Source organism: Chiloscyllium punctatum, chromosome 25 (genome assembly GCF_047496795.1).
Source record: "Chiloscyllium punctatum isolate Juve2018m chromosome 25, sChiPun1.3, whole genome shotgun sequence".
Taxonomy (NCBI): Eukaryota; Metazoa; Chordata; class Chondrichthyes; order Orectolobiformes; family Hemiscylliidae; genus Chiloscyllium; species Chiloscyllium punctatum.
Genome location: NC_092763.1, coordinates 38,828,603 through 38,845,916, shown reverse-complemented (window position 1 = coordinate 38,845,916; position 17,314 = coordinate 38,828,603). Strand labels below are relative to the sequence as shown.

The 17,314-nt window shown below is 40.6% G+C and overlaps 1 protein-coding gene across 3 annotated transcripts in view; it reads left to right on the top strand.

Annotated features, from left to right (window-relative positions):
* The window catches only part of xpnpep2 (X-prolyl aminopeptidase (aminopeptidase P) 2, membrane-bound), a 79,785-nt gene that overhangs the window by 27,178 nt on the left and 35,293 nt on the right, over window positions 1-17,314 (top strand). For all 3 annotated transcript variants that reach the window (XM_072595076.1, XM_072595074.1, XM_072595075.1), the window contains 6 exons: window positions 13-120; window positions 207-284; window positions 4,055-4,201; window positions 6,306-6,407; window positions 8,750-8,831; window positions 16,605-16,800. In XM_072595076.1, the coding sequence (XP_072451177.1) occupies window positions 13-120; window positions 207-284; window positions 4,055-4,201; window positions 6,306-6,407; window positions 8,750-8,831; window positions 16,605-16,800 (713 nt within the window). The remainder of the gene's footprint in view (window positions 1-12; window positions 121-206; window positions 285-4,054; window positions 4,202-6,305; window positions 6,408-8,749; window positions 8,832-16,604; window positions 16,801-17,314) is intronic.

Here is a 17,314-nt window from a genome sequence, read left to right as displayed (position 1 = left end):
ATTGTTCCATAGGTACTGCCGTAGTCAGTAAGATGAAGGCTGCACTCTGGACCGATGGACGTTACTGGATTCAAGCTGAACGTCAAATGGATTGCAACTGGGAGCTCAACAAAGGGGAAAGTGAGTCTTAACAGTAGTGATAGACTTAATGATCCAACATTATTTTGACTGCATTTATTTTTCTAAACATATGTTGTTTCTCTTAGCAACAATTATAGACTGGATTTTGAATGAAACAAGGGAAGGAGATATAGTCGCTGCTGACCCTTTTGTCTTTTCCATTGGTAAGGAAACATTATTTACAAGATTTTTCTGGTCTTCTTACTCTGAGAATCAGCACCATAACTACATCACGATTTAGTGCAATCTCAAATTCTAATTCAGTTTTATCCAAAGACCTCTAACCAGAACAATTCTTTAACACTTACAATCTCACCTGCAGTGTTGCCCTTCTGCAATAATCCAGTTTTAGAGCCCAAGGTTTGATATTGAATATATTTTGTTTGGTGGTGAATATATTTTCTTGACTGCTCATTTTACCCAATGGCAAGGAACACAAGTAAGTGTCACATTCTCACTGCCATTGTAATCTTCCTATTATTCTTATAAATTTAATATTAATTCAATCGGTGCTTTTTATAAATGCTTGCAGTGAAATTCCAGCATGTGGCACTATTGGTGCATGAGAAATGTTCCCAGATGTGCTAGCAGCAGCATTATTCTGGCACTCTCTCTCTCTGGCTCACACCTAGTTATTTCACTCACTGTAAATTTCATGGCCCAGATATTTCAAATAGAATCAAAAACACTGGTTAACTTTAAAATTACCAACTTATATTCAAGTCAGCTGGGGTTTGGGGTCCTGGAAGAGCAAGGCAATGGAGGTGGGTGTTGAGACAGGGGAGGGCCAATTACGATGGTTCTGGATTTGGATTAGTTCAGCAGCATAGTTGTCAAGGGTCAAGTGAGTTGAACAAAACAGGGGCAGTCTAACTTAGTTGGGATAGGTACAGTGGTTGGTATCAATGGTGAATTGGGAGTTTGATTTAATATTACTCAGAATTTAGAGCAAGATTTAATCTAACAATGGATCTTATGTGCATCAAAATCCGCTGAATTTTCTGACTTTAATTGATTCTTTCAGAAAGTTTCAGACAAAGGGTAATTGCCATCAGAAATTTCAATTGTCAAGACAATTCCCTCAGAACCAGCAATGCTGAGGAATCTGCAGAGTCCTAACTCACAATACTAACCTGCACAGCTCCAATTACTCTCCCGAACTATCAGAATGTCTGGGCCAGTCATAATTCACTTGAAGTGCTGGGAATGTTAAGATTGTAATGAATGCACCTTGCCGAAATTTTATCTGGATATGGTTTTATATATATATATATATATATATTTTACAAAAAGGAATAGTTATAAGTCAGAAACTGCCTCTAATAAATTAGATGATACGTACAATACTGTGTAGCTTAATAAATGTTACTGTTCTAGGAGAGTGAGAGAGGAGTAAGGGAGGTGATGAGCCAGAGTCAAAATGTGTGGTGCTGGAAAAGCACAGCCGGTTAGACAGCATCCGAGGAGCAGCAGAGTCCACGTTTCAAGCATTAGCTCTTAATCAGGAATGTGGGGGAGGATCAAGGGGCCTGAGAGATAAATGGGAGGGATTCGGGCAGGGCGGAAGATAGCTGGGAATGCAATAGGTAGCAGAAGATGGGGGGTGATGGTGATAGGTCGGAGTAGAGGGTGGTGAGGATAGGTGGGAAAGAAGTGGACAGGTAGGGCAGTTCAAGAGGGCGGTGCTGAGTTGGAGGGTTGGACCTGGGATAGGGTGGGGGGGAGGGAAGATGAGGAAACTGGTGAAATCCACCATTGATCCCATGTGGTTGTCGTGTCCCAAAGTGGAAGGTGAGGCATTCTTCCTCCAGGCGTCCAGTGACTCGAAATGTGGTGGTGGAGGAGGCCCAGGACTTGCGTGTCCTTAAAGGAGTGGGAGGGGGAGTTGAAGTGTTCAGCCAGAGGGCAGTAGGGTTGTTCAGTATGGATGTTCCAGAGATGTTCTCTGAAACCCTCTGTAAGTTGGCGTCCTGTCTCCCTAATGTGGAGGAGACCAAATCAGGAGCAATGGATACAGTACATGACGTGTGCGAGGTGCAGGAAAATCTCTGCCTGATGTGAAAGGATCCTTTGGGGCCTTGGATGGAGGTGAGGGGGGAGGTCTGGGTGCAGGTGTTACACCTCTTGCGGTACCAGGGGAAGATGCTGGGAGTAAAGGGTGGATTTGTGGGGACATGGATCTAACAAGGAAGCTGCAGAAGGAATAGTCTCTGCAGAACGCAGATCGCAGTGGGGAGGGAAATATATTTCTGGTGCTGGAGTCTGTTCATAGGTGCCGGAAATAGTGGAGGATGATGCGTTATATCCAGAGGTTGGTGGGGTGGAAGGTAAGGACCAAGGGGCTTCTGTCCTTGCTGCGATTGGAGGGGTGTGGTTCATGGGCGGAGGTGCGGGAAGGGAGGAGATACACTGGAGGGCATTGTTGACCACATGGGAGGGGAAAGGCAGTCCTTGAAGAAAGAGGCCATCTTGGATGTTCTATGGTGGAATTGGTCCTCCTGGCAGCAGATGAGGAAAAGGCAGAGGAATTGGGAGTAAGGGATAATGTTTTTGCACGAGGCAGGGTGGGAGGAGGTGTAGTGCAGATAGCCGAGGGAGTCAGTGGGTTTGAAGTCGATGTCTATGTTGAGTCATGTGTTGAGGAAATGGAGATGGAGAGGTCCAGGAGGGGATGGAGGTGTCCGAGATGGTCCAGGTGAACTTGAGGTCAGGGTGGAAGTTGTTCATGAAGTTAATGAACTGTTTGTATCCTCTTCTGGAGGATAACACAAAAGCAAAATTGCTGCAGATGTGAGAAATCTGAAATAAAGTGCTGGAAATGCTTAGCAGATTTGGAAGCATCTGTGGAAAGAGAAGCAAAGCTAACATTCCAGTTTGAGTATGACTATTTGTCAGAATTGAAGAGGCTGATCTGACCCATAATGTTAACTGCTTTTCTCTCTCCAAAGATGCTGTCAGACCTGCTGAAGGAAGGTAACAGATGAATAAAAATTGTAAAGGGGAACAGGCAAAGTATTAGAAGTTATGGATGTAATATGGACAGGCATCTAACAGATGGGGCATTTTGGGGTTTTCCAGCAGGAATTACTAAAATATTGGGGTTTGTATGAGAATGTTAGACTTGTGATCAATAAGCATAATGGAGGAGAGGAGGGCATTATCGTCAGGGGAGATTCCCACTCTGTCCCCCAAATTCAAGCAGGAATTTCTTGAAGGATTGTAGGACATTCAGAATATATTGGAATTACATGATAACTGGCACAGCAAAATAAAACTGAACACAAGGGAGAAAACGATGATTAACCACAGCTCACCAAACCCAGAAGAGTGAGTGAGGGAATTTCCAACTTACATAATCATAGTCAATGAGGTAAAAACATCCAAAATTCCTATTATATTTACTATCCAATAATCTTGCTGGAACATGTTATACAAAATTTAGGGGATAACATCAAATTTGAATGTATGAATATATGATGCAGATCTTTAATTGCTATTGTCTTAAAATGTTACAATTAGGATGAGGCTTTTTGTTGAAGTGAATGATGTTGAAATTCAAATGAATTTTTACAATGTGATTTCAACTACTGATTCAGATGGCCATTAAATACTTTATGCAATTCTTCAAAGACTAGCAGGATGTATTCCTAGTGTCATGATAAAATTTCTTGCCTTGCAGAATTCCACGAGGAAAGATTAATTTCAATTCTCTTTCTTTGTGGAACGCTGCTGACACAGGATGGCTGCGATGTTTGCTTTTGTAAAGACAGTTACTGTGCGATTACAGTAGCCCAATGCATAAAAGAGTTTTGACCTGACAAGATGCTGTCAAGCATTTACTATTTCTACCAGTAAGACATTGACTATTCTGCAAATATACCATCTCAATGGGTAAATGCATTCTAATTTCTGCTGTGCTTTTGTTTTTAAATAGGGGAGTGGGAAAGTTACAAAAATCCATTGCATCAAGGCAATCGACAATTTGTTGCTGAAGAAAAGAATTTAGTGGATATTATCTGGGTAGGGGACCACCCACCAAACCCTACCGACGATATTTTCAAAGTGCCAGATGAGTTCTTTGGTAAATTAGTTCTCTTAAATTTACAGGAAATTATAGTGTAGATGGATTTTGTTTCTTGCAAGTTTGTATTTGGGGAGAAATTATACAATTGCTCTTTGCCTTTCTTTTTAAGAAGGCTAACTTTAGGCATAACCTGGAGCACCTTAATTATAGAGGACATCCCACTGCATCCTGCATTGACTCCAGTACAAAAATCTGAGGGTAAAATTTCAAAATGACCAGAACTGCTGCAACTCAACTTTAAATTTCCTTATAATGAGTAGATTTACTATTTAGTTCACTTACAAAATTTATGATTAGCTAAGTAACTGTGAGAAAATCTTTTGGAAGGACATGTAAGGTAACAATTAAGAGGCGCTGTTTTCTTCATTGTGTAGAATAATCATGAGCACAATTTTAATTTAGTTTATTTACTTGATTGAGTTTTTTGAAGAAATGACAAAGAGGTTTAATGAAGGTAGAGCAGTAGACATTGGCTATATAGACTTGAGTAAGGCATTCAACCGGGTTCTGAATGGTAGACTGCTTAACAATTTAGATCACATGGAATACAGGGAGATCCACCTTTTGGATACAAAATTGGCTTTAAGGTAGGAGACAGAGGGTGTTGGTGGAGAGTGCTTTTCAGACCGGAGGCCTGTGACCAGCAGTGTGCTACGTTGGCCGGTGTTGGATCCACTGCTCTTCATCCTTCAGATAAATAATTTGGATGTGAATATAGGAGGTATTGTTCATAAGTTTTCAGATGACACCAAAATTGGAGGTGTAGTGGACAGCAAGGAAGCCTAGCCGACTCTGCAGTGGGACCTTGATCAGATGGCCAATGGGTTGAGGAGTGGCAGATGGAAATTAATCTAGATAAATGTGAGGTGCTACATTTTGGTAGGGCACATCAGTGCAGGACTTATACACTTAATGGCAAGGCCCTGGAGAGTATTGCCAAACAAAGAGACTTTGGAGTACAGGGTCAGAGTTCCTCAAAAGTGGAGTTGCAGGCAACTAGTGAAGAAAGCATTTGATACGCTTGCCTTTATTGGTCAGTGTACTGAGTATAGGAATTGGGAGGTCATGTTGCAGCTGTACAAGACATTGATTAGGCTACTTCTGGAATACTGCATTCAATTCTGGTCTCCCTGCAATAGGAGAGATGTTATAAAACTTGAAAGTGTTCAGAAAAGATTTTCAAGGATGTTGCCAGGTTGGAGGGTTTGAGCAAAAGGAGAGGCTGAATAGACTGGGTTTGTTTTACCCTGGAGCTTTATAGAAGTTAGTAAAAGTATGCGTTGCATGGATGGGGTACATAGTCAAGGTCTTTTCTCCAGGGTACTGGAGTCCAGAACTAGAGGGCAGAGGTTTAAGGTGAGAGGGGAAAGATTTAAAAAGGACCTAAGGGGCAACATTTTCATACAGATGGTGGTGTGTGTATGGAATGAGCTGCTAGAGGAAGTGGTGGAGGCTGGTATAATTACAACATTTAAAAGGCATCTGGATGGGTATATAAATAGGAAGGTTTCGAGGAATATGGGCCAAATGCTGGCACACGGGACTAGATTAATTTAGAATATCCGGTCGGCATGGATGAGTTGGACCAAAGGCTCTGTTTCTGACCCATGATTAATTTGCAAGTCTTTGATAACATTCCACAACCAAACTGCCTTCCCTAAAGCAGATAAATCTGTAGCAGTACTGACAATAAACCAGGAGGATATAAGAAGAGCAGAAAATGAAACTGAAGGTTTGTGTCAGCAAAGTATCTTCACAGAAAAAGCAATCCACACATGGAACAACCTTTGAAAAAAATGGCTTACAACTTCTTGTCTCTATCTGTTATGCTCTGATGGCACAAACAGCCTCCCTCGTAAGTGTTTACCGTATGACCTTGTCATTAAAAATAAACTTAAGATGAATCCTTCTAAAGAAAGATGTTTGTTTGAAGAGCTGGTGCAGACAAAATGAACTGAATGGCAGTCTCCTGCGCTGTAAAATTCTGTGATTCTGTCAAGAACAACTGTCCTTCTGCATTTGTAAATTCATCTTAAAAGAAATCTCAATAAATTTACTGTGTCAGAGGATGGCAGTTTTTAATCTATATGTTGTATTACAGAAAGAACATGGCAAATGAAGGTAAAAGAAATCCGTGCACAGATGAAGGAAAACCTTTATCAGCCAACTGCAGTATTGATCTCTGCATTGGATGAAACTGCATGTAAGAGCTATTCCTTTTGAAGGATCATTTTAATCTCTGTTTTAGTTAGTAAATCATTAAGATAAAATAGCATACAAAAAGGGAATTAGATATTTATTTAAAATTAAGATTTTCTTAGCAAAATTGAATAATTGAATTTGGCTGCGGATTGTTTGTTTCCTGAGATTGGATTATGTAGCGTATAGTGTTTCAAAACTACAGATACCTTTCTAGTGTACAAAGCTGGGTCAGCCTGCATGATGGCTATCTTAATAAGAATGTGATCACATGGTGTATTTAGAAAGTGCACCAGAAACATTCAAAGTATGAAATCCATCAATATATAACACTGATTTGAGCTCAGTGATTTAGGTAACATAATCTCTTAAACACGTTCAGCTGAACAGAATGGAGGAAGGAATCCCTTCTATTTATAAAGTAAAATCAATAGCTTGAAGGCTTGCTCTGTTTGAGTTTATGGAAGCAGTTGAAGAGTTAAGTTGAGTTGATAAAGTTGGAGGGGACTGGTGGTTCAAATCCAGAAGGCCTTGGTTGGGACTGTAAGGGTTCTAGTCATCTTTGTGCTATGGAACATGTGGGGGGTCGAGTAGAGGAAGCAAAGAGCTGGAGAAATGCCAAGTTGATGATTTAGCTCAGCCTCCTCCTGAGGTCCTAAACACCCCGGATACTAGTCTGCACCAATTTGTTTGAATCAACTATCAAGAAACAGCTGAAAGCTGCTGAAAAGCATTGCATCACATTTGATATAGAAGGGTCACAGGACAAAGATGACATATAACCAGAACCAACAGCACCCAACTAGTAGGGAAATGTACTCACTCCATTGGACAAGATGTTTCTGGGCATTGTAAGAACAGCTTAGGTGAGGCCATGTTCAGAGGTATTGCTAGAAGCATTGACAATGGCAATATGCTTCAATCTCCTCCTCCATCCCAACTCCTACTTGTCATAATTTCTTCTGATTTATAAGATAGTGTAAGCATCTATTCCTTACTTTTCCACTATCCATTCCACCAGAACTCTACCCTTGTGCCTTTCTTCTTTCAAATACTCTAGATCAGTCAACTGATCCAGCAGTGGAAGAACTGGAACACAGTGATGAAAAGGAGCAATCTCATTCATTCTCACAATCTCAGCTTAGATACTGGCATCTTAAAGGCTGGCTTACTAGCAGCATCTGCAGTGGAAGCTCACATTGAAAGCATAAGTGGTTATCTTACCATTACTCAAGTTCAAACTATTGCCATCATGGCTACACATATCAATAATTGAAGAGGTTTACAGGCTGTCCAGCAATCTTCAACAGATGACTAGAGATTTTGAGTAGCAGCCCTGGAGAGATGCAGTGACATTGTGGAGCAGGTAACTGCTGTCCTCACTGAGCATTTACACTCCCACCTTTCTGGCTATTGCCTTTTAGCCAATCAGCCAGACTGCTGCTACCCATGTCAATGTGGTACAATCTGAGGTGGACCATTCTAGGAGTAAAACTGCTGGACAGCATCCTGCAAGACTATTTCCAGTCTTCCTCTTTGAAATGAGAAACCTTTCACCAGTCCTGCCTTGGCCAATATTTGGCACCATGTTGGAGCACTAAGGCATGTAAAGGTTTTGAGAAAACAGGCAGCATCCAAATGCACAAGGATGATGAGTTGAGGTTTGCATGCAATATGACATTAATTTTTAAATATAGTTTGGAGTGTCCATTTTGTAGTGACTTCTATTTTTGCTTTTTCACCAAATGGATGACCAGAGACACAAGTGACATTTAGTGTCATTGAAGTCAGAAGAGGTGATTGTTGATGTTCCAAATGGAAAGGACCTGGGTGGTTACCACTACCCTTCCCCTAGTCCTTCTGCCTATCAGCCTATATACCTGATAGAAGGGCTATGCATTCATAATGGTAAGGTTGTGCAGCAGAGAGCTACAAATCTCAATGCACACTCAGGATTACTCCAGAGATTCCTCTGCAATGGATTTGTCAATTAAATACCACAACAGTCCATTCCATGACATTCCTTGTGGCTGTAATGAATGCTACTGCCCATGTGTGTAGGCAGTGCTCAGGAATTATCATTCGGAAACCAGCCATAGTTGCTCAAATGCATGTCATATAGTGGACTGCAGCAGAATGAAGACGTGACGTCTGTCACCAGGATGTCAGGAAGTGACCTGCATGATATATTGTTTGTTTGTAAATTCGCAGGGCAATGAAGAAGTAATATCATTTCCTGGGAGTATTCCTGACAGAAATCAATATGTACCAACTTTTTAAAATACAGTTTTAATAATTGTGCAAATCATATTGATTAAAATAAACTTGTCTGAATTTTTTATCTAGGGCTGTTCAACCTGCGAGGGAATGATATTCCATACAATCCATTTTTCAAGTCTTACACGCTGTTGGCTACAAATTTCATCAGGTTTGTTCTTTCCTGAGGACAACAAAGTTTAAATTGAACTAAACATATCAAGAATGTGAAATTATATTAGGAAACTCACCTACACTCTAATCAAAACATGTTTGTTTTTGTATTACTGATCATTTAAAACTTAGAAAAAACACTAGAGATGTTTGTCAAGGATGAAATTATTTTTCAGCTGGAGAAACACAGGTTAGAGATCAAGAAACAGCCAGCATGTATGTAAGGCAAATCATATTCAGTTAACATGTTTGAGTTCTTTGTAGGAAATGCAGTAGATACTTCACACCTGTATTTTCAAAAGATATTGATAAGGAACCACGTTACAGAGTTACTGAGAAAATAGAAACATGAAAAGTGGGGCACAAAAATGGTTATGAAATAAGAGGCAGGGAGTAGAAGCAAATGTTGTTTCTTCATTTGCAGTGGGATTCCTGGGGATATTATTAGAACAATTGCTTTCTTTGCTATATATGTGACCCAGGCTTGGCTGTAGGGAACACAATACAGAGGAACCTCGATTATCCGGCATTCAGATCATCCAAACAAGATCGCAAGGCCCTGACGCCTGGCTAACTATGTTATCCAGCATCAATGATCCAGCATTCGATTAACCGAACACAATACTCCCCATCCCTATCCTACGGATAGTCGAGGTTCCTCTGTAGTGAGGTTTTGTGGATGACACCTCTCCATCCACCTGGTTCAATTCTTAGCATTCTCATTGTAGTTACTCTATTTCTTGTAATGTGTATTTTTGCAGCTACAGCACCTGAGATCTGGTGGCTGCCAAAGATATCTCGAGTCCTCTGCTATTTCTTACCTACATACTGCCTCCCAGACACATCATCCAAAAAATACAGGATTGGTTTTCACATGAACACTAATGAAATGTAGCTCAGTGTCACCACCATCTTTTAAGACTCTTCCACAACCACTCAATTATTGTACTGGTTATCAACATTCAGTACAAGATGATTAGATATTTCCTCCTATTAAATATTGGAAGAACTGAGTCCATAATTTTTATTCAGACTCTAATCTTTTCCTTAAGAGCAGTCAAACGTTAAGCTATCATTCACACCCCAGAAGTTATATGTGATTTCAAGATGGGTTTCCAATCACACATCTGCATTATCACAAAAACATCAATTTCCATTCCATAGCATTACACAACGGCACATCATCTGAGCTTATCTACTAATGAAATATTTATCCATGTCTTTGTTATTTTTATCATTGACTCTTCCAACATGCTATTGAATAACTTCCTACATTATACCAACCATAAGCTTGATGGCAATTCAAAAAAATTCATTTTTGCTTTGAATTGAAATCCCTATTTGGTCTCTCCCTATTTTTGAAGACTTTACCAGACACATACAGTTCAAGATATGGCCTTAAGGTATGGTATGATTTTAATTGCTCCATCATGGTAGGTGTACATCAAGTTACTGAGGACTGACATTCTTCAAACTCCTCCTGAAACTTCTCTGTGTCTCTTTCCTCCTCCAAGATTCTACAATTCTGCCTCGTGTGGTTTTACTTGCCAAATATCACATTATAAGTCTGGTGCGATGTGTCTTAGGATGTTTTATAATTTCCTAGGCACGAGGTAAATACAGGTTTTGTTGCTGCAATTTGGTAGTTCTTTCAAGCAGCCAGCATTGATCAAATGGGCTGAATGGCCTGTAAAGACTCTGAGTGAATTGGGACACATTAAGGGTGTCAGCCACTCAGTTTTCAAAGAGCAGCTGAATTCTAAAGATGGCAAGCTGTCAGACTAATAAGTCAGTGATCACTGCAGCTAGCTGATCTCATTCTCAGCTGAAGCACGATAACGGGAAAGCAGCTAAGGTTTCTGTGCTTGCTTGCTGCTGGAAAGTATGTGTGTATGAATATTGAGTGAGGTTGGGTTCAGGCTCAGCTGTAGTGCCAACTGTAGATAAATAGTCTATCAAAGCTTATATAAGGTTACTTAGACAAGAAGTTGTTCAGTGTCTCAGGGAATTTACTTCAGCAAATCTCAATATTTTTAGGAAGGGAACACAGATAAGTGGAGGGGGAGAGCAGAAGTTTAAACAATAAGGATTATGTTATATCTCTGTGAAACTTGCTCATCAAAAATAATCAAAGATTGTTTTTGAATCTAATATTCACAGTATTTTAACAATATTGAATCTTGATCGTTTTACCTGAAGTAGCATTTTTCAGTTAACCCAGACTTTATCACAGTCAGCAAATTCAATCCATTTACTCCAATCACATAACTACTGTCAGCTGAATAGGCAAACGTAAGCAGTACAAATAGTCTCATTGGTACCTTAATCTGACATTATGAAGCTATGCCAGCTGCTGCAAGCTGACTAACCAGCAAACTCAATAACTGACACATCTCTTCCCATAGCTGTGAAAGTCGCAACAGAATTCTCATTTTAAACAGCAGGAACCTTCCCTACAGTTAAAGTGGGTATCTGGCAGATAGGCTACTCTGCAGTTCGTACTTGCAGAAAGCAAATAACTGATGCCATGATTGACGAAGGTAACATCTTTATCCCTTGGAGCGGAAAGAAATCAAGGAAGGCCTCTGAGAGCTCAGGCTGTTAGAAATATAGAACCAATAAGGTAATCCGGGCACCATCTATCCAGGCAAATACAAAGACTAATTGAAAGTAATGCCACAGTCAGTTCACGTATTCAGGTAATTTGTGACCACAGGTATATGACCCTGAAAATCAATGTCCATTATTCAGCAAGTCCTATGGTGTCATAAATGCATATAAATTCACAATACATTTCAAGCTGCAGGAGAATGAATATATTGAGCTATGGAGCTTCATCATTGGCTATTGATCCCAAATAACATAAACTCTCCATAGCAAAAGAATGTAAATCTATTTAGACCCCACCCAAGTTACTGTTGTATTCAAATTGAGATGCTGAACTTGTATTCAATCACTCTTTCAAAAATAGATTAGTTGGTCATTTATCTCATTGCTGGTTGCATAATTTAGATGCCACATTTGATAGACTAACAATTACTGTGCTTCAGAAGTATATGAAATGCATTGGGATACCCTGGAGACATGAAGAGTGCTTTATAAATATAAGTTTTCTTTTAATTCTACCATACAATATGAACCAACAAAATATTGTCCACACTGTGACAATATTCTGGCTTTAATAAATATATTTTGTCCTTTTATTTCTTAAGAAAAGTTGCAACAGAGATACTGAGTGCTTGCTCAAAGCCAATAAAGTAAACAGTTTGCGAGATCTTGGACTTTTTTTGAAGTTGGAACAATAGAAGTAGTCTGAATGGTCAAGCTCCCACAGAACCATGGGTTTACATTTCTTTAGTTATTGGGATCTTGAAGCAGGATGTGGAAGCTTCTATTCCTCCCTCTGTTACAGCTAAAAGCTGGCGTTCTCTTCCTGTTGCTAGAATTGCATGTGAGACAAATCTATTTTACTGAATCTGCCTTTGCCAAGAGTGTGTTTAGGGATATTACAATATTGGAACAATTAATTAGAAATAGTTAGTACATTATTTTGTTAAGCATTTTGATGGAGGTACTGTTAGATGAGCTATGATCTTATTGAATGGCAGAGCAGGCTCCTAGTTCTTATGTTCTTATGATCCAGCCAATTCTTTGCTTTTATTTTTATTTTGACTGCATTTTAATGGTACTGAAAAGATAAAGTGCGTTTTGCTTAAAGTTGAGTTGTTTGACTAATCCAATTGCATCTGGAATGCAACGCCTTACACTTTCATTTAAAATAAGAAGAAGTTAGGGTCTAGCCTATTTCCTTTATATATTTTGAGGGGGTTTGGTCTGGTCCATATCAATACTTATCAATTGATCTTTAGGTTTTTTTTCTCTATTTTATGGTCTTTTCAACAATTAGAGATATAAGGTGACATGAAAAGGACTGACTGTTTTCAACCTGAAGGCTGCATTTGATCACGTGATGAAGCAGGGAGGGAGCCCTAACCAATTGGAGTCAATGGGAATCAGGAGATTCCCTGCTATTGGAGTCATAGCTGGCTCAAAGGATGATGATTATGTTTGTTGTTGGTCAAACATCTCAGCTTTAGGACATGTCAGAGTTGTGATTCTGGCCCAACCATCTTGAACTGTTTCATCAATGACCTTTTCTCCACTATTAGGTCAGGGGTGGGGATGTGTATGTAGTTCTGGAAAAATCCAGGCTTAGGCTGATAACTGGTAATTGACATTCACAACTGCCAGGCAATAACAAAAACAGAAATTGCTGGAAAAGCTCAGCAGGTCTGGCAGCATCTGTGAAGAGAAATCAGAGTTAATATTTCAGGTCCGGTGACTCTTACTCAGAACAGGCAATTAAAGAAAATGTAACCATCACCCCTTGATATTCCTGGGGAGTTGGGAGGAGGGGGGAGTTGGTGGCGGCGGTGGGGTGCATACCATTGACCAGAATCTGAACTGGACTAGCTGCACAAGTATTGTGGATACAAGAGCAGGTTAGAGATGATGGATTCTACGGCTGGTAACCTGCCTCCTTTCTCCTTTCTCCCTGCCCATAGTCCAGGAGTCTGATGGAATATGCTCCACTTGGCTGGATTGATCTAGCTCCAAGAACATAAAAAAAACTCAATACCATTCAGGACAAAATAGTCCACTTGATTGCTTATCCATCTGCTTCAACATTCAGATTAGATTACTTACAGTGTGGAAACAGGCCCTTCGGCCCAACAAGTCCACACCGACCCGCCGAAGCACAACCCACCCATATCCCTACATTTACCCCTTGCCTAACACTACGGGCAATTTAGCATGGCCAATTCACCTGACCTGCACATCTTTGGACTGTGGGAGGAAACGAAGTACCGGGAGGAAACCCATGCAGACACGGGGAGAACGTGCAAACTCCACACAGTCAGTCGCCTGAGGCGGGAATTGAACCCGGGTCTCTGGTGCTGTAAGGCAGCAATGCTAACCACTGTGCCACTGTGCCACCGTGCCACCCACCAATTCACTCCCATCACCACTGATACATAGTTAGAGCAGTATGCACTGCCTACAAGATGCATTGTGGTCTCTCATGAAGGCTCCTACGATAGCAAACTTCCAAACTAGTAACCTCTATCACCTAGAACTAAAAGGGCAGCAGTTTCGTGGGGACATCACCATGAACAAAATCCCTTTCAAGCCTCACACCATCTTGACATGGCACTATATTGATATTTCTTCACTGTTTCAAAGTCCTGGAACTCCTTTCTCTAACTGTGAGTGTACCCATAGCCAAATACTAGAGTGGTTCAAGAAGTCAGCTCACTACCATCTTCTTCAGGGCAATTATGGATGGGGAATATATACTGGCATAGCCAGGAATACACACATCCCAGGAATGTGTATAAACACTATCGTTACCTCGCCTTTGGTGATAGAATATGAACTGTGACTAATTGCCCTCTGAATGTTCTAGCCACATGTATAACAGATTGAGATTGCATTGTGCAATTGTGCTGGGCTGTTTATGGCCTGAAAACAAAGTATTTTTCCAATAACAGCTACTGCATCACTTCCAGTAAGGCCCAATCCCTACCTATGCTCCATCTCTTCATTAATCACTTGAGTGCAAAGCGAGAGTTAGTCTACAGGCAAAACACTGAGAGGAAACACCAGACCCAACATTCCGCCCCCTTGAAATACCCACTGATCTAGTTAGATCATCTGCGATCCATCTGATAGCAGTTCATCTGATCTTTCCCACAAGGACGAAACCTAAAATAACTGCTGCTTTCAAAATCAATCCCTAATCTGGCAGCAACAGACTCCTGGAAATGAGTTTGATGAACTATAGCCTCCATGCTTGAGAAATAAAGTTATTCTACATTTGTTTCTCTCTGTGTAAAAGAAAACTATCCAAAAAAAATACTGTCTCAGACTCTTTTTAAGATTTAACTGCTAGTCATCTGGAAACTGGGAAAATCAGTTTGCTTGATGCAATTTAAAACTGGAAACATTCACCAACTGAATTTTTCACATTTTCTTCTCATTCTGGATCAGTCTGTGAGCTTGCCTCCAACCTGCAGATGCTGCAAATGCAGATATACTTTGTCAGAAGTCACACGTCATCAAGTTATAGTCCAACAGGTTTATTTGAAAGCACAAGCTTTAGGAGCGCTGCTCCTTGGTCAGGTACAGTCAGGACTTCACCTAACAAAGGAGCAGTGCTCTGAAAGCTTGTGATTTCAAATAAATCTGTTGGACTATAACTTGGTGTCATGTGACTTCTGACCTTGTCCACCCCAGTCCAACATGTGCACCTTCACATCACGGACATACTTAGACAGTTGTATGCTCAAAACCAATCCAGCTCACCCGTTCCTGCCTGTGCCCGGGGAAACAGCCTCTTATTGTTCATCCGCCACACAGTCAGTACAGAAAGTATTAGGTCAGCTTCAATCAACCTCTCCCTCATGAGCTTATATCATGTACTAAGAGGAGAGCCAACATTGCAGAAAAATAAGCTAATGACGATGTTGTGGTTCTGTTCGCCGAGTCGGGAATTTGTCTTGCAAATGTTTCGTCCCCTGTCTAGGTGACATCCTCAGTGCTTGGGAGCCTCCTGTGAAGCGCTTCTGTGCTGTTTCCTCCGGCATTTATAGTGGCCTGTCTCTGCTGCTTCCGGTTGTCAGTTCCAGCTGTCCGCTGTAGTGGCCAGTATATTGGGTCCAGGTCGATGTGTTTGTTGATAGAGTCTGTGGATGAGTGCCATGCCTCTAGGAATTCCCTGGCTGTTCTCTGTTTGGCTTGCCCTATAATGGTAGTGTTGTCCCAGTCGAATTCATGTTGCTTGTCATCTGTGTGTGTGGCTACTAAGGATAGCTGGTCGTGTCGTTTCGTGGTTAGTTGGTGTTCGTGTATACAGATCGTTAACTGTCTTCCTGTTTGTCCGATGTAGTGTTTTGTGCAGTCCTTGCATGGGATTTTGTACACTACATTACCCAACATGAGCAAAACTAATGTAGTCTACAAAATCCCATGCAAGGACTGCACAAAACACTACATCAGACAAACAGGAAGACAGCTAACGATCCGTATCCATGAACACCAACTAGCCTCGAAATGACACGACCAGCTATCCTTAGTAGCCACACACACAGATGACAAGCAACATGAATTCGACTGGGACAACACTACCATTATAGGGCAAACCAAACAGAGAACAGCCAGGGAATTCCTAGAGGTATGGCACTCATCCACAGACTCTATCAACAAACACATCGACCTGGACCCAATATACCAGCCACTGCAGCGGACAGCTGGAACTGACAACCGGAAGCGGCAGAGACAGGCCACTATAAATGCCGGAGGAAACATCACAGAAGCGCTTCACAGGAGGTGTCCAAGCACTGAGGATGTCACCTAGACCGGGGACGAAACGTTTGCAAGACAAATTCCCAGCTCGGTGAACAGAACCACAACAACGAGCACCCGAGCTACAAATCTTCTCCCAAACTTTGAAGCTAATGACGAATTTAACCTTTGAAACAGTAACTTTTTATGTCCCTGAACAGCTGTAAATTATCTCTTTGTGAACATTTCTTGAAGAATATCAAATGTGTGTGTACATATACATACATACATGTGACTTGTCAATGTTGGAGCTCAGATATCATAATTATCAGTTATATATAAAATAAATGAGATATTTATAAACTACATAGATGCTGTAACTCTGTCAGATTATAACTAATATCTCTATGTGTACTTTAATGACCAGGTTATTTGTGAATGAATCACGACTGCCTCAACACATTAAAGAATATTTGAATACAACTTGTACAACAGACATGTGTGTTCAACTGAAACCTTACACAGATATCCGGAAAGACCTGCAGGAATATGCTAAAGGAAATGTCAAAATCTGGATTGGTCAGGAATACACAAACTATGGTGTCTATGAAGTCATTCCTGAGGTAAATTTTGAGGAGTTTTGTAACAGACCCAAAACATATCATCTGTTGCAATCTCTCTATTTCTGGTCTCCTCAGTATATTAAAAATCCAAAATGCTCCAATCATTCTCTTCCTCATAGCCCAACATTGCATTCCTTCCCTTCCTCCAAAAGTCTTCTTGATTTTAAATGCAAAATTGTTATTGCATTTTGAATTGGTCACAATTAAAATGTGCTACTCTACCTGCCTTGGTCAATATTTCCCATGAGTGTCAATCTTAGTGAAAAATATTGAGTGCAGAACATTTTTTCATTTATTTTGTTAAGATAAAGAAAAGGAGAAATGCTCTGCAATCACTATTCTGAGCGACACTTCTTCAACCTTTTTCAACTTTGACACCATCTCGCAGAAAGGATCCCATAAGTAGTAGGAGCAGGAGTTAGCCATTTGATCCCTCAAGCTTGCTCTGTTATTCAATAATGGCAACGTTAATCTAATGTGACCTTAACTCCAATTTCTTGCCCGCGCACAATAA